Source organism: Vombatus ursinus, unplaced genomic scaffold (genome assembly GCF_900497805.2).
Source record: "Vombatus ursinus unplaced genomic scaffold, bare-nosed wombat genome assembly UNPS02014814.1, whole genome shotgun sequence".
Taxonomy (NCBI): domain Eukaryota; kingdom Metazoa; phylum Chordata; class Mammalia; order Diprotodontia; family Vombatidae; genus Vombatus; species Vombatus ursinus.
This window is the reverse complement of record NW_020954592.1, coordinates 10896665-10915168: the sequence shown is the minus strand read 5'-3', so window position 1 is coordinate 10915168 and position 18504 is coordinate 10896665. Positions and strand designations below refer to the sequence as shown.

Sequence of the window (18504 nt, the reverse complement as noted above, 5' to 3'; positions counted from 1 at the left end):
TGAGATTTTATAATATAAATTTTTAGTAGACATAATCAACAAGGTTCCATGATTTTCTCCAGTTCTATTCAGCAGCATGTGAATAGCCCAAAAAAGGCAAATAGTAGTATTCCAGGGTCAGGGTTTGACAAGGCAAGATCATCAGTGGAACAAAGGAGAAAATGATTTGTAAGTAAAAGATAATGCAGAGTTGAAATGGTTCACCAAAGAGCTGACATAGGGAAAGAAGAATGGTATAGCCAGGGCAGGGAAAATGACCTAGTAAAGAACTAAAAGGTAGAAACCATGGAAGTCATGGTGAAGATGAAGAATAGGGTTACTGGCCATGAGAAATAATGAATTTTAGAATTCATGAAAATGGAAGAAAATTGTTGATGATGGCAAGATCAAAGGCATGACCCTCTACAGGTAATTGAGTAGGAGTAGGTCATAGGAAATAAGTAGCCTGAAGAATTAGGAAATTAAGATATTTAGGGATCATCTATATATATATACTACTGAAGTCCCCTTGTATGCATGGAAATGGTTATAAATAACATGCATTATAGATTTGTTTTCCAACAATGACCTACCAAAAAAACTATACTTAAACTGAAAGTAGGAAAATAATTCTTCAGTTGTATTGTCTAAATGTAAAATCTGAATGTTTAGGTTACTGTGACCACCCACAATAATGAAGCTATTACAACCGTACTTGCTGAAATGTAGTCACTTTAAGCAGAATAAAATATAGCATACTCTTCCTCTATTCTATTATCATTGGCAATAAAAAGTATTTATTTGTTTTTAATATTCAGTGAAAATTATTTTTCAATGACACCTGGAAATGTTCTAAGAATTCATAATTGTTTTTCTCACCGCATTTTCACTTACTATTACTACTGATAAATGAAAAGTATAAATCACTTAATGTGTTCCTATAAGCCACTATTATCCGATACAATTATATCTTTTATGTAACTAGTAAGGTGAGCAAGAAATTTTGTGGAACTCAAGTCATAATTAAAGCATCTGGGATACAATAAAATGATGTTATATTGTTCTACACAAAACAGTTCTGAATAATACTTATCTTAAGGTAGGATGTTAGCAGCAGATGCCTAGTACAAAAGAGTAAAACTATTTTGATTTTCCACCAAGAAAAAGCAGAATTTAAATGAGAAAAAGAGAAAGGCAAAAGGCATGCTAAAAAAAGATTTTGGAGATCCATCAACAATTAATTTAAGTGGAAAAAAATTGAAACTTCTAAAATAGCAATTCAGTTAGTATTTATTATTTTGAGTGTCTCTATAATGTCAAGTACTGCATACCAAATTGTTTAATTATGACCAAGTTTAAAATGCTTTCCACCTTTCATCAAAAAATCTTAAAATTCATTATGTAACTGAGAAAGACTGTGATTTGCCCAGCCCTCACTGATACAAAATGTAGACTGTATGACATTACACCAATTTTCTACCCTACTTCTTTTGCTCTGTGGAAAGTAGCTAATATATCCTATTACAAGTTAATAACAATAATATGACCTACAAAATTCTGATTAAAAATTACAATGTTTTTCCCTTTTCATAATCTACTCAGTATGTAAAAATCAACTTGTCTATAACTTACACATTTTTTTCATTTTTTTAAATGAGGCTTGATCTTTCATAGTCACAAACATTACTTTTACAATGCTTTTAAAGTTGATTAAACGACCTTTGCGTGCTTAGTTGAAAAGCTACTTTTCTTTTCTTTTTAATCTGAGGATAAATGTATCCAAATAAAGTAGTAAAAATCTCTGAGAAAGTTTAACCAAATTATAAGCAAAATACCTGTAGAAGGCATTTTCACATTCTGTGACCTTATCGTTTATGTTTGATACTCCCTAAGTTTATTGTTAATAATCTTTTAAAATATAAGCAATACACATTAAGATATGTCCTAAAAAGAAAAGCCCAAATCTCTTCAAAATTATGACAAAAGCCCAGAAGTAGATTACATACTGAAATAAGGTATTATCTTGCTATCTCTTCACGGAGGAACATGGTGTGTTTGTTGTCTGCCTCCCTTCTGCAGATTCAATATATGATCATGATGAAAGGAGGAACGGACTGTTCGATTCATCAGTGGCTGAAGTGGACGAAAATTGTCAACCATCCTCTTTTCTTTCTCCCCAGCTGAAGTAAAAAGCAGCATCCGAAATGCCTCAAGCTGAGAATGAGAAACAGTGAATATAAACATTTTGAGAAGAAAAAAAGTTATTGCTTAAGAAATATGACAATGTTCATATTTTGCAGCTCAGAAATTACATACATAGCAAAACACAAATCTAGCAGTAATTAGATATGTTTTAGCCAACTGATACAGGGTACACAGAAAGATTATTATTAATGTTAATAATTAATGGCTTATAGTAACCTGTCCTCATTACCACATAAATTCATATAGTTACACTCATTTCTTTTCTTTTTCTGTGTATCTATAAACCTTGCAGTAAAATAATACCATACAAAAAATTCACATGCAAGTAGGCAGCCCAGTAGATTGGTTGCTTGCACTCTGAAAAGACACTGTTTTGAGCAATCCTACATAAAAATACATGGCTTCAATGGCACTAGAAAGAAAATAATGATTTTGAAAGATTTTGTACTACAACCAAAACAGGCTCATCCCAATTGCTAGTAGAAATTTGGTATAAAGCAATTAGGAACAAGTATCTTTGCTAAAAGCCTTCATTCAGATCAAACCACTTGTCTTAAGGGGCATAACCACAAACAGACAAGCTCTGAAATTGGTAACTTTATCTAAAAAGCAAAACAATCCTCATATAATTTTAAGTTACTGATCTCTTCAGACAGAGAATTTGCAATCACCATCTGTAGTGTTGTCTTCAAACATGAAGTCTAAAAAATATGTGAAATCAGATTTATGGTCCATCTATCTCAGGATTTTCCCTCCAAAAGATACACTGAGATGTTTTGTGGGACAGCATCATAGATATCAATCTCATCAGCTGAGAAATGTATCCAAACACTCCTACCTCTTCTACCTTTTTTCCCAAGTAAAAACAAATTTCCATATTAGCCATATCAAAAAATAAATAAAGCAAGAAAATAACACTTCAGTTTGCACTCAGAGTTCATCAGTTTTCTCTCTAGAGATAAATAGTATATTTTTCCATCATGTGTCCTTTGGAATTGTCTTGGATCACTGTATTGAACAGAATAGCCAAGTCTTTCACAGTTGATTATCATTACAACATTGCTGTTACACCCATGTTACAGACCTCTCCTTTGGACCTCCTAAGTTGTCTTAGGCTGGATAAATGTCTCCCTCTGACCTTCTGTTGGCTCTGCCACTCCAAAATTTGATTCAAAGCATTATTTTAAAGATGTTTGGAGGGGAACATTGGGAGAATTCAGATGGGTCACATGTTGTATTCCCCCATCTTGGCTGTGCTCCCTACATCTCTTCTTAATATCACAATATAGATCTGTTAACAATTCATTTATCTAAACTTTTTATGTCCCTATTTATATGTTCAGTCTATACCACCTCATGATAGTAATGAGACTCGGCTTTTATGATACACTTGCTATTCAAAATATCTCCTTAGAAATCTGACCACTGTATCATTACAAGTTCTGGCTCCATGCCAAATTGCCATGGGCACCAAGAAGCACACCACATCCTGTCTCCCCAACCCCCACTTCATAGGAGTTCCCATCTCTGTATCATACATCTTCTTCCCTACTACACCCTGCAAAGCTCCAGTATTGAAGATCCCCCAAAGAGCTACCCCTTGCAGAGTCCTTGTCCTTAAGATAAAGACCTTTCTCTATCCTCCAGCCAGCTAGATGGCCCACTGGTTAGAGCTCTGGTACTGCAGTCAGATAAACCTGAGTTCATATTCAGCCTTACACACATACTGTGTGATCCTGATCAAGTCACTTACTTATCACTGCATCAGTTTCCTTAACTGTAAAATGGGAATAATAACAGCACTTACCTTACAAAGTTGTAAGAATCAAATGCTTAGGACGATTCCTGGCACATAATAAGCACTACATAGAAGCTTATTCCCTTCCTCTTCCCCCTAGTAAATGTTCACATTTTCACCTGTCCTCAAATTAAAAAACATATTAGAAGCCTCACATGACTGCTTGCTATACTTCATTCATCTGTGTGATATTAGTCTAAAGTGTCTAGCTTCTTTCTAAAATAAAAGTGAACAATACTTACAACATATGAGTATATTTTAAACAACATTCCTAAAGTAGTAATGTTAAAATGAAGCTGTATTTTACTCTCTTTTATGATGACTGGTGACTCCGAATTTTCTTCTAAAAATGAAATGCGAAAACACTTACCTGATTATGATCAACCTCAATTGGCTGTTTCTTAATGATCCAGGTGACAGATTCTGAAAGTGGTGGAGTGGTCAAAGATCCTGAATAGGTCCAAAAATCTGGGCAGGTTGGCATAAGACAGGCAGGATCAAATGTTCCAAATTCAACAAGTGAATCCTGAACAAAACAATTGTACACTGCATCAACATTTTAACACTAAAACATTCAGGAAAATTCACTTTCCCTAAAGCAGTGATTTTCAACTTCCCAACCTGGAAACCACCTGTAAGTACTCCTTGAATATTCTGGCTGATCTCTGAGTTGATTTCATGGAAAATATTTCTAGGATAAGCTTCAACTTTTCAGTGAATACAGCAAAAGTATAAATTACAAATCAGATGATCTTGACTTTTTAAAGTGTCATGGATGCTTTTTGTTGTTTAAATTATAATAACTTCTCAATAGATTCCTGCCCCTATAGTTGGTGTTATTCTGTTATTTCAATCATATCTGACCCGTTCATGACTCCATTTGGAGTTTTCCTGGCAAAGCTACTGGAGTGGTTTGCCCTTTCCTTCTCCAGCTCATTTTAACAGATGAGGAAACTGAGGCAAACAGGGTTAAGTGACTTGCGCAGTGTCATACTGCAAGTAAGTATCTGAGGCCAGATTTGAACTCAGATCTAGGTCCCATGCTCTATGCACTGTGCCACCTAGCTGTTCTTTCCCTTCAGGATAAAGTCCTAATTTCTCCTCTGAAATCTAATTCCACATTACTACCTATTGCTGGACATCACCACCTGGATGTCCTGGTAGGTATTTCAAACGCAGCATATCTAAAACTGGGCATTCTAACTTTCAAACTTCCAAACTCCCTCCAACTTTCCCCATTTTTGTCAAGGACATCACTATTCCCAATTTGCAATGATGAATAGGATGGTTTCAGAAAAATCTGGGAAGACTTATATGAATTCATGCAAAGCGAAATGAGTTGAACCAGGAGAATCTTTTTAGCAGTAACAGCAATATTGCATGGTGATCAACTGTGAATGATTTTGCTATTCTGATTAAGACAATGATCCAAGACAATTCTGAAGGATTTATAATGAAATGCTATCCTCCTCCAGAGAAAAAACTGATGGAGTTTAAACGAAGATCAATGCATTCTTTTTTCTTACTTTCTTTATTTTTCTTGATTTTTTTTTGGTCTGTGTTTTCTTTTGCAGCATGGCTAATATGGAAAAATGTATATGCAAATATATTCAGTAAGCACTATTGTATTCAGAGGAGTCATGCTATGTATGCACTGAAGAAGCTATAAAATTTAGATAAAATATGGTTCCCACCTTCATAGAGCTTATGGTCTGGAAGAAGGATAATATACAAACAAAGATAAGTATAACACAATATTAAATTATAAGAGCATTAGACAAAATGCTGTGCTACAATATGATAATACAGTGTTCCAAAAATCTTAGTGCATTTTAAGCTTTAATAATGTAAGAGATATATTTTCAGAACATAACTAATGCAGAAATATGTTTTGCCTGACTTCAAATGTATGGATATTATATTTCTTGCCTTCTCAGTTGGTGGGGAGGGGTGGAAGGAAGGGGAAGAACTTGGAAATGAAAATCAAAATAAAATTGAACTTTAAAAAGCAGAAGTACAAATGCTATAAACTCACCAAAAAAAACCCTGAAAAGTTAATTATTGATATGTTTCTCATTAAAATTCAATATAACAACCAACTCATGTATATATATTGCCCTTCTTGATTTTCAAACTTTGTAAAAACTTTCATTGGGTTCTGCTCAGGGACTGAAAGGATTGCATTTGTAATCTTAGTTTTAAGATCATCCAAAATGTTTGGATGCATACATGACAGTTTTGACCCAGCAACACAAGAAAAAGTCAAAGGGGATAAATAAGAGGACCTCCTCCAGCAATCTATCAGTCTAAAAAAGTGCACATGTAATGCATGAGAATTATTCAAAATTCACAAAATAACTATAAAAGAAATTTAAATGATTAAACTTTCAAATGTTGTTTTCTGTAAGTTTGTATAATTTACACTTATAAAGTTATTAAAACAAAACTGCACTAAGACTTTTGGGTCACCCTGTATTAATGAACTGTGATTATATGTTATTTAATAATATTAATAGTTAACATTTATACAATATGTCAGGCACTGTGTTAAGCACCTTGTAAATATTATTTCATTTGATCCTCACAACAACCCTGGGAGATAGGAGTTATTACCCCTATTTTATAGATGAGGAAAATGAAGCAAAATGGGGTTAAGTGACTTGCCCAAAGTCACATAGTTAGTTTGTGTCTGAAGCCAGATTTAAACTCCAATCCAGTAGTTAAAAGTTAAAAAGTGCTTTATGATTATATCTTTTCTTATCAGTTTAATATTAATTACATAGGAATTTCTAGAAGGGGATGTGTGCTATTTTAAAGAGATATAGAGACATAGGACCTGTTTTGAATTTCAGTTCTGCTATTTACCTTCCTATGGGGTTGGACAAGTCACTCAACCTTCGGGTCTGGTTTTTTCATCTGTAAAATGAGAGAGTTGGACTAAATGATCTCTGAGGTCCCTTCTAGTTCATAATTTATGACCGTAGTTTTTTTTCTAGTATGAATTATATATTTTTATATTCATCATTGGGATTTCATAAAAACACTGCCATTTTCTTTATTTGGCTATTTTTTTTTTAATTTCTTCAGGCAAATGGTAAAGGGATAAGTATCCAAAAAAGCACTTTGTCCCAACCATGGTTTCCAGCAACCAAAAAAAAAAGCCTGGAGAAAGCAAAATGTAATTTCAGTTGTATCTCAAAGTGACAAGCAACAAATATCCTTATTTATATTTTCCTTTAACCTAAGGTAACAACAATATTGTTTTAAGAACAACTTTGAATGACTATGTCATTTTGACTATTATAAATATCTAAATTAACTACAAAGGACACATGAAGGAAGACACTATCTGCATCCAGAAAAAGAACTGATAAACAGAAGTACATATAGAATAATTTTACATATACATACATATTTGTGTCTAATGGTTGCCATGTGGGGGAGGTTAAAAACCCAGAAAATTTTTAGCAAAGATATTCACATAATTTCCATAATTTATTAAAATACTATAACCCTGATGAGAGTTGTGGTGAGCCTTTATGTTCCATCTGCTCAATCTTTATAGTATCAGGAATGGATGTGTTTAAACACTTTCCTTTGAGCTACTCAAAATAAAGTATTAACAAAGTGTTATTGGGGTATGATATCATTGAATGTTGACCAGCTTTCAGCCTAGAATCTAGGTGACTCCAATCCACAACAGGCAGGATTTAGAAAAGGAAAGGCTAACAGCAAAAGAGAAGTTCAGAGGAAAGCAAGCAAAAGAAAAAGGATTCCCCAGAAGAGAAAAAAAAAGTCAAGTCAACAACCATTAAGTGACTGCTATGTGCCAGCTATGTGTACTTAAGCTCCAGGGATACAACAAAAAGCAAAGGAAATTCTCTGCTGTCAAGGAACTCACAGTATGATGGATGAGATAACATGCAAACAGCTATGTACAAAAAGATTCAGGCAGAATAGACTGGAGAGAGTCTCAGAGGGAAGGTACTAAGATGGAAGACTGAGAAAGGCTTCTTTGTGGAACTTTAGCAGGGTCCTGAAGGAAGCCAGGCAAGATAGGTAGTGGAAATGAAGAGGGAGAGAGTTCCCAGGCATGGGGGAACAGTCAGTGAAAATGCCTGGAGTTGGAAGACTGTTTTGTTCCAGGAACAGCAAAGAAGCCAATAAAGCTGGATTACAAAGTACATGGACAAGAGTAAAATGTGAGGAGACTGGAAAGGCAGGAAAGGGCCAGGTTATGAAAGGCTTTAGAAGACAAATAAGATTTTATATTTGATCCTGGAGACAACAGAGAGCCAATGGAAGTGACTGTATGGGAGGATGGGGTGGGAAACGTGATCAGACTTAAACTTTAAGAAGATCAATTTGACAAACCACACACTTTAACCAGAACTGACTGGCAGCAGCTGAGAATAGTTAGCAATCAGGACCGTGGATAGGGGCCGCATGTTAAGTCCTCAGACAGAAACAGACTAGAAGCATCATCAAAATTTTCATTCTCTGAGGTTGGATTTTGGGGGCATAAAATCCATTTGGGAGCTTTCTTTATTTTTCTTAATGAGATTTATATACACTTTAAGGTTCCAAAGTACTTTATATACAATTACTGGAGATGTTATTATCCACCTTCTTGCAGAGACAGGTGACTTGACTTGGAGATGGGATTTACACTTGGGATTTCCTGACTCCAAGTGCAGTGTCCTAGCCACTCTCCTATATTGCTTCTCATACACTGTGGTCTTAGTGCTTGGAACAGGTTTGGGCTGTCAAGTATAGACATTTTCCTAGGATTTTAGGGATGATTCTGAATCTATAAACAGGTGCTTGGGACCCTTCCTGCCATAGGAGATAAGTAGTATAGTAGTTAGAAAATTGGTCTTGGAGTCTGGAAGGTTTGAATTCATTTCCTGCCTCAGATACTTAGTACTTATGTTTTTATTTTTCAAGAAGGAAATAGAAACAGATGGAGTAATTGGTCCACTGGGTTCCTTTGTTATAATCTAGATTTGCAACAACCCAAAACAGAACCACCCATCTGGAGCAAGGAAATTTTAAAACTTTCCTGTTAACACATTTCCTTAACTTTTTGGGGTAGGAGAATGCAAAGACCTATAAAACTTTAAAGCAGGGGAAAATATACAATGTAACCTCTTATTAACCTCTGAAAACCTATCAGCTATGAAAAAATTCTTTAAATATTTGCCTTACCATAAAAAATGATTATTCACTGGGTATATGATATTTGACATAGTTTTTCATGTTTAATGTAAAACAAGTTTATTCAAATATTTAAATGTCAATGTTAGCAATTTATTTATTTTATCATTCAATATTCAGTGATACTGAAGAATCCTGTCATGATTCATCACACCATAGATTAGATATAACAGTGATTAATTTATATTCCCCATCTTTCATACTTAAATGGATACTCAAGGAAAGGTAGTAAATAGTTGCTTACATGTTAACAGGACAGGTATATATGTATACATACATATACATATACAAACATACATATATACATATATCTTTATATACATATATTTTTTTTCTCCAAAAAACATACACTAGAAGTCTTTGGGTTTAAAAAAGTATAATAAGAATAAAGACAATACAAGTGTCTAAGCTGAAGGGAGAAAAGATGATTTTTGTTTCTCTCTGTGTGTGTACATGTGTATACGTGCATGTGCACACATGCCTGTATATGTGTGTGTTTTTTTAAAGAATTTAGAAGGAAAAAAAGATCCACATATCAGGTAGCCAAGTGAGTAACCTCAACTGAGACTGAGTTCAAGAAAAAATACAGACTTTTCAGGAAGCCAGACAAAATGATTCTGGATCAAAAATAAATTCTCCATTGAAGCTCACAGGAGAGAGAGAGATAGCAAGGCTCAAATCAGAACAAAAGGTCTAAAGAAGGACACAGCTAGACTCTATCTATGTATCTGTGTATCCATGTATCTGTGCTTGGTTTAATTATAAGAGGATCATATTCACATTTATATTCACTCCCTCTAATGAAGTAGTTATGGTTATACTGTGAAAGATAGGCAGCAGATAGTTGCTCACATGTTAACGGGAGTGCTCACATGTTAACGGGAGAGTTACATCTATCTTCCCAGACACTAAAAGTTTTTGGGTTTTAAAAATGTAATAAGCACAAAGACAAGACAACTGTCTAAGCTGGAGGAAGAAAAGATGCTAGGAAAGTATGTTACTGTCATGACTATTTACTCCAAAGCTATAAAGGTAGAAAGGAGAGGGCTGTTTTCTGAGGCCAAAATTACATTAGAGAATCACCAAAATGTCATCAAGTGAGGGCAGCAGACAGTGAACTATAGGCCAGTCGACTGCTGTGTTGCTATGCTTTCAAAACAACCATTTTAATATCAAAAAAGCTGAAGACAAATTATAAACCCAATGACTGGGGAAAGGCTCAAACTGTGCAATATAAATGTAATAAAATATTACTGAGCTATGAGGAATGACAAATGTGAAAGATTCAGAGAAATATGTATGGCATGAATTGATATAGAGGGAAGAAATCAATCAAGAGTTGTATATGCTCTGACACCCAGGAGCAGCTAGGTGGTGCAGTGGATAGAATGCCAGGCCTGGAGTCAGGAAGGTTCATCTTCCTAAGTTCAAATCTGGCCTTAGACATCTACTAACTGTGTGACCCTGGGCGAGTCACTCAGACCTTTTTGCCTCAGTTTCCACATCTGTAGAAATGAGCTGGAGAAGGAAATGACAAAACACTCCAGTATCTTTGCCAATTATATCCCAAATGGGGTCACGAAGAGTCAGGTATGACTGAAACAACTGAACAACAAGCAACAACATCCTATGACAAAAATCAATGAAAACATTTCTTTTCCTCCAGGAATATGACCATATAATACTCTGTTAGGCAGTTTTGCTTGACTTTTTTATGGAAACCTACCATTTTGTGTACTGCAGAAGGAAATGGCAAATCATTCCAGTATCTTTGCCAAGAAAACCCCATGGACAAGTCCACGGGGTCACAAAGAGTCAGACTTGATTGAACAACTGAACAGCAACAACAACAACCACTATGAGTGAGTTGTCGGGAAGTGACTCATGTCCAAATGCATCAAGAAAAATGTTACACACAGAAACATTACACATAGTAAAGGCCTACTAAAGCAAAGTTTTAGCTACTTTCCCAAATATTATGAAATTATATTTGGGTTTTCAAAGGCAATCTTAATTAGAGAACCTGAAAATATTTCATTTTTTAAAATAAAAACTGCCTTACTCTAACTACACATTGTGACCAACACAAAAACACTTAATATTTAGTAGTCTTAAAATTTCAAATATTACCTTATGTTTGATTGCTGGCAAAGCATCCACTAATTTCTGTAGTTCTTTATGATGCACACCAAGCTAAAGAATGACAAAGAAAAAAATTAAAATTATGGCAAAAAATAAACTCTCCCTTAAACAATGATTTTGAAAAATAAAGAATTATATTCAGTTGAACAAGTAATTTCAGATGAGTAAGACTTTACCTTCAAAAATACTCCTATCACAGCCAATCCATTTTCCTCCATTGCAGCATCTTCAAAACTTTTATATTTGACTGCATTCCAGTGTACTAAATGTAGCTGAAATACCATTGAAGAAGAGTTTAGTACATGAAAACTGGGTGAAAATAAGCCAGAGAAATGGATTGTAATGATCCTAGTTGAACATTTTTTCAGATACCTTACAAAAAAATTATTTAATCTTCCTAATGCACAGGTCAGACAATGCTATCTCCTATTCAAAAACCTATAGTGGCTCCATGACCTCAAGGATAAATAAAAATTACTCAGGATAGCCTTTTAAAGGTATCTTTCCACTCAATCAACAGATATTTGTAAGGCATTTTAAAGCAGTGCTTTAGCAAGAGACTGATATTCTTACTACAGTTTATGTATCTACTTGGTTGTGGGAGTAACCATGGGCACCTTTAATTTCCATGGACCTCAGACTCCTCACATATAAAATGAGGAGCTGTGGTAAATGACACGATCTTGATCTCAGAGATCCTCTCCTTATGATTTTCATGAGACTACTGTGGCAGTATGGAAGTAGGGTATGTATGTATGTGTGTATGTTTATAGATATATACACACATATATACATACATGCACATATGTATATATGTGTATATATAATATATAGCCATATATTATACATATCTCTATATAAAATTATGAAAATCTATTGACATATAGTTTTATATAGACATATATCTATGTAAAACTTTGTCTATAGATTTGCATTTTTATATATAACATATATCCATATGATAAACTATATATCTATGGATTCATATAGTTTCATATTATCGATATAGGACATGTATCTATATAAAAGTTACATGTATATATGTATACATAGGTGTATAAGTATATATACATATGCAAGCATGTGTATATGTGCATGCATACAAACACACATGTATGTGTGCATATATACACATGTATGCATGTGTGTATGTAGTTGTGCAGCTGGTCCACTCCCCTGTCACCCTTTTCTCCAAGCTAAGAAATGGTCTGAAGCCAGTGTGGCCAGGGGAAAGGAAGGGGGTATACCTGTCAAGGAAATAGTAACTTCTCTTTGCAGAGATCTTTACAAAGGATCCCCTGTAAATAATGAGGGCCTCCTCTATCTCTTCATTAAGTTGACCTGTATACTTGCTTCACATCTACTTCTTTAGCTTTATTTCTTTTTCAAAGGGTTATATATCCTAGAAGGCAGAAAAAGTTCAGTTCTGGCACTATGTGGCATTAGGCAAGTAATTTCATGTCCAAATATATCAATAAAATATTTTTAAAAATACAATCACTGCACATAGAAAAGGCCTACTATGGCCAAATCTCAGCTATTTTCTTAACATAAACATTATGAAATCATAATGGTCTTCTAAGGCAACCTTCATTAGAGAACCTAAAAACATTTAATTTTTTTAAAAAATAATTTCCTAATTGTAACTACAGGCAGCTAGGTGGCACAGTGGATAGAGTGCTGGGCCTAGAATCAGGAAGATCCTTCCTGAATTCAAATCTGGCCTCACACACTTACTAGCTGTGTGACCCTGGGCAAGTCACTTAACCCTGTTTGCCTCAGTTTCCTCATCTGCAAAAATGAGCTGGAGAAGGAAATGGCAAACCACTCTAGTATCTTTGCCAAGAAAACTCCAAATATGATCAAGAAGAGTCAGATACGACTGAAAAGGTCTCAACAACAGCAACAACAACAAATTTTAACTACAAATTGTGACCGACACCAAAACACTTAACATTTCAGTAGTCTTCAATTTTTACATTTTTAAGATTCAGGTGATTTAATACAGCCCATAAAGAAGTTAAGTCACAGCATCTCCTATTCATCAACTGATTGGCAATTTTTAACTGCTTAGAATTAAAAACATCAGAACTTACTTTTAGTTTGTTTTAAAGTATCACAGTAATAAAGTACATACCTCGGCTGGATAACATTTACTGTCAATAGTATGTTCTGAACCCCAGTCATTTATTGCTCCCCAGTGAAAATGGAACTGCTTTAACCGATAATTATTTTCCAAAGGTCCTCCCCTAATCACTGAAATAACATATAGAAATAATTCAGAAGCTTTGTTAGTTATTCATTCAGGGAAATGCAGCTGAAATACAACATCAACATAGGTCTATTTATCTGAAAAGCCTTTAAATTCAGCAAATATTATTAAGCACCTACTCTGTGCAAGACACTATGTCTAGGTTTGGGGATTCAAAGAGGTTCTGCCTTCAAGGAACTTGTAGGGCAATTTGATATAAATACTGGGAAGTTTAATACAGGGTAAGGAGTGAAAGGCAAAGAAAAGATCAAAGAGCTTGAGAAATATCTTTACAAATAACTGGGGGAAGGAGGTGGTGAGAGAAGAGGAATTAAGGAAAGCTTCACAGCAAAAGTTATTAGGTACCTGAGGAAGTGAATTCCAAGGATGAGGGACAGCTTTTGACCCATCACAAGCAGGAAGTCCAGTTTGCCTGGAGCTAAAGTACATGAAAAGGATTAATGTGGGATAAAGCTGGAGAGGTGAGCTGACACCAGATTACAGAGGGCTTTAAATGCTGAGCTAAAAAGTTATATCTTTTATTCTAGAGGAAATAGGGAACCACTGAGGACTTGAGTAGGGGAATGACAGGTTAGATCTATGCCTTAGGCAGATCATTTTTGCAACTGTGTGAAGGAAGAGGCTAGAATCAGGAAGACCAAACAGGAGGCTATTACATTAGTCCAGATGAGAAGTGTTAAGTAACTAAACTCAGAAGGTGTCTGGCAATGTAATAGAAGTAGTAATAGTAGTAATAGAATTAGCACGACTTGGCAACTGATCAAATATGGAAGTGGGGGAGAGGAGACAGTCTGAGATGAATGAAGTTAAAAAGCTGGGTGCCTGAAAGGATGGTGGCACGTTGAAAGATGGAGAAGTTTGCAAAAGGAGCAGATTTGGGAGGATGAACTTGGTTTGGGGTATGCCGACTTTCAGGTCTTCCAGGTAGAAATACACAGGAGGGAGTTGGGAGATATGTTTTGGGAGGCAAGAGACAAGTTATAATAGAGTATGCTTTGTTGTTGTTCATTCTTCATTTTTTAAGAAGACCAATGACATGAATGAGTAATTTTATGACTTGTGCATAAGTCAGATTGAAGTGAGGCAGAGTTGCACAAGAATTGTCAGCCTTACTCTCTCTTTCAGAGTCATCAAAGTCCAGTGGTAAGCCAAAAGTCAAAACAACTGGTGACAGCTGGGATGCAGTGGATGACTTTGGCTTCTTTGATGTCTTGCCAAGCTCTAAGTACTCCACAGTGCTTGCTTCAGCCACCTTCATGGTCACTGGAACAAGTTGTTCTCATTCGCCCATTCTGCAGTGCTTAGAGTAGGCATTCCTCTTGGGGTCAGGGAGGGTAAAGCAGGACACATCTATTGAACTGTAAATTGTGACTAGTGTCCAGTCAGTCAGCAAGCATTTATTAAGTGCCATGCACTTAATTTGCTAATTGCTGGAGATACAAAGAAAGGCAAAAAACAGTCTCTACTCTAAAAGAACTCACAACCTAATTGAGGAGACAACAAACAGGATATATACGGGATAAACCGTAGGCAACCTTGGAGGGAAGGTAGTAAGATAAAGAAAGACAAGGAAAAGCTTCTTGAAGAAAGTGGAATTTTACTGGATATCTGAAGGAAGTCAGGGAAGCCAGGAAACAGAAATGAAGAGAAAGAGAGATTTCAGGCAGAATTGTGTGAAAAATAAGCAAGGAAGCCAACATCACTGGATCACAGGGTACGTGGTAGGGAATCAGGTGGTTTAGAAAGGTGGGGGTTGGGGCAGGGAGGTATGAAGGTACCATCTTCCAAAGTCACCTAGGCTGCATTACAACTCAAATGTCATCCTCAACTCCCCTCTCTCACTTCTTATATCCAATCAGTTGCCAAATTCTGTCATTTCTACCTTTGTAATATATTTCATAAACACCCCCTTTTTAGTGAAATACGGGCACAAGATTCTTAGTTAAGAGGGTGGGGAAGGTAGGAGTATGAGGATGGATAAAAAGATTTGGAAAAGCTACTGTGATGAGTGGGATAGTGAGTCAATTAGGCAGGTATAAAAGGATTGTCTTGCTACAGTGAGGGCCCAGTTGAGATTTTATGATATAAATTTGTAGTGGTCTGAGGTAGCACAGCTTTGGGATTTTATCCAGTTTCATTCAGCAACATGTAAGTAGGTACAAAGGGAGAAGATGGTGGGAGTAATCAAAGGCTGAGGTTTGGCACGACAAGATCCTCAATAGGATAAAGGACAAGAGGATACTGTACAGTTGAACTGGTTTACCAAGGGGGAAATATAAGGAAGGGAGGAGAGTGTAGCTAGTGCAAGGGTGATGGCCAGGAAAATAATTGAGAGATGGATGGAATAGACTCTAGTTTAATCTAGAGGTCACAATGAGAATGAAAAACAAGGTTAGGAGATGCAAGGCAGAAGGAGAGGAAGAATACAACAGATTATGATCAGATAAAGAAATTTCAGAGGTCATGAAAACAAGCAGAACACTGTAGGTGATGGCAAAATCAAGGATATGACTATGTCTGTGTATAGCTGAGATGGGGTGGAGGGGTAGGTCATTGGAAATGAATAAGTTGAGGGACTGAAGGTCAGAGTTTTTTAGAGAGTACTAATATATATGTTGAAATTCCCTAGTATAAGGGCAAATATTGAGGAGGAGATAAAGGCTATGAGCCAGGCAATGAATTCATTGAAGAAGGAAGGATAGTGTTGTGGAAGTCAATGGGACAATAACCTCTAGAATCTTGATTGGGTGATAAAAATGGATTGAATGAATTTCAAAGGAGAAGTTACTAAGTGATGATGGCAAAGGGAGAGGCTAGAAGCAGCACTGGGGAGCAAGAAATATTCCATGACCAGTGTTTTGTTTTATTTTGTTTTGATTGGGGGAAAGGTAGAGGTGAAAGTTCTAGACAGAAAAACCAGTTCTAGAAAAAGTGGCCAGGGAAGCTGTCATCAGGAGGCAGCCAGATGCCAGTGAGTGCAAGAAGACAGAGGGAGCAAGAGGTTTAAGATGAAAGCTAGCTCGTTAGTTATGGAGCAGGTATTCTAGAGGGCACAATGGAGGAGGTGTATAGCTTCAGAGAAGGAAGTGGTGGGGAGAAGGGTTGGGTTGAAGGCACTGAGAATAAGAGAGCAGTCAGTGAAAGGTAGAGAACAGAGTTTGAACAGTGGCAGTCAGGGACTCAGAATTTACTGGGATGGGGAGCATAGACAGGGTGGGAGTATACTAATCACTAATGAGTGAATCCAAGTGGGCTATTGTTGTCTCCAGGGGTTCTGCCTCAAGGTGGGGACATAGGGTGACCACTCTTGGGTAAGGCAATTGCTGCAGAGTTGTTAAAGGTCTCCCAGACATAGAGAATGGCTTCCTACAGAGACTTTTTATCTTTGCAGTTTACCCAGTACTTAGGACAGTAAAGAAACTTTAAAAAATTCCTATTAAATTGAAATCCTGAATGATGATGACTATAAAGATATGAGTGATATTATCTATAGGCAATATTGTCAGTTAACCCATGGCTATATTGGGGAAAGATAACAATGCATAGGGTAATAAAAAATCATTAACGTTTGATTTTGAAATGTGCTCTTGTACTCTGAATATATCTAAAAGTTTAGAAATTCACACTATTTTGCAGTGTCATTTCCTGTATCATGTAAAGACTCAACTTGGCAAAAACTAGAAAAGTTGTTTAACTTCCTCATTCAAACTTCTGCCCCAACTTTATGCTCCCCATAATATAGTGACAATGAGCAACATCACCTCTTATTCTAATACAAATTTTCATTGGCTTATTCTGCCTCTTTCTTTGGTGCGAAAAGATCTAATTTTGTTTAAAAGACTTTTTTTTTAAGCTGCACCTGAAACGGAAGAGAATTCAAACCTCATTTCATCAACTTCCTGCTAGACTTGACTATATACATCAGTACTCGAAGTAATGACAAACAGTGACGATAATATCACAAAGTTGAGAGCAACCACAGCTGGACCAGAATAGATTATCCATGGATAATCAGAGGTTGTTTCCCCTTTTGAGCTTTGTTCCATGTTCTCTCTCTTACACACACACACACACACACACACACACACACACACAAACACGTATTAAAAATTAATCGACAGGGAGGGGGCGGAGCCAAGATGGCAGAGTAAAAGCAGTGACTTGCTTGAGCTCTCCCCCAAACCCCTCCAAATACCTATAAAAAAATGGCTCTAAACAAATTCTAAAGCAGCAGAACCCACAAAAAAACCAGAGTGAAACAAATTTCCAGCCCAAGACAACCTGGATGATTGATCAGAAAGGTATATCGTGCTGGGCAGGGAGAGGAACCCAGTTTGGCATGGGCGTGCAGGCCACAGCAACCCTGGAGCAGGCCCCAGAGGACTGAATCAGGGGCAGCTGTGGCGGTTTCCAGACTTCTCAACCCAGGAACACCAAAGACAACCTGGAAGGTCAGTGGGAAAAGTCTGTGTCAGCAGGGAGAGAGAGAAGCCGGTGTCTCAGCTCCAGTCCCCGAGCTCGGTGGGGGCACTGGCTGCCTCCTGAGCTTCCAGCCCACAGACTTAAGGGGAATCAAGTGGCTGATCACAGGGGGATTGCAGAGATCACTCTGCTGGTACAGGATTCTCTTGCTTTGACCGTGCTTGGACCTAGGTCACAGTTCTAGGTGGCGGTCCTGGGGCAAGGAAGAGCACTGGTGTGGTGGAGCTGGTAGTAGCTATGGAGAGGAAACCCTCCTCACAGTTCCAAGACAGAAAAGAGTGCTCATAGACCAGAGCACCAGCCAGGAAAGGAGTAGACACCTCGCCCTTGATCATATCACCTTAGAACAACTGAAAATTTACAGGTCCCTAGAAGCATCTCTGAACACAGCTGCACAAAACCCCTGAAG

The 18504-nt window shown here is 36.6% G+C and overlaps 1 protein-coding gene across 1 annotated transcript in view; it reads right to left on the bottom strand.

Moving 5' to 3' along the window:
- Window positions 1–1246: 1246 nt before the first annotated feature.
- The window catches only part of CA5B (carbonic anhydrase 5B), a 52083-nt gene continuing 34825 nt past the window's right edge, over window positions 1247–18504 (bottom strand). The window contains exons 4-8 of the mRNA XM_027835446.1: window positions 13479–13597; window positions 11518–11613; window positions 11330–11392; window positions 4353–4508; window positions 1247–2193 (exon numbers count right to left, since the gene is read on the bottom strand). Coding sequence (XP_027691247.1) covers window positions 2014–2193; window positions 4353–4508; window positions 11330–11392; window positions 11518–11613; window positions 13479–13597 — 614 coding nt within the window. The 3' untranslated portion in view covers window positions 1247–2013. The remainder of the gene's footprint in view (window positions 2194–4352; window positions 4509–11329; window positions 11393–11517; window positions 11614–13478; window positions 13598–18504) is intronic.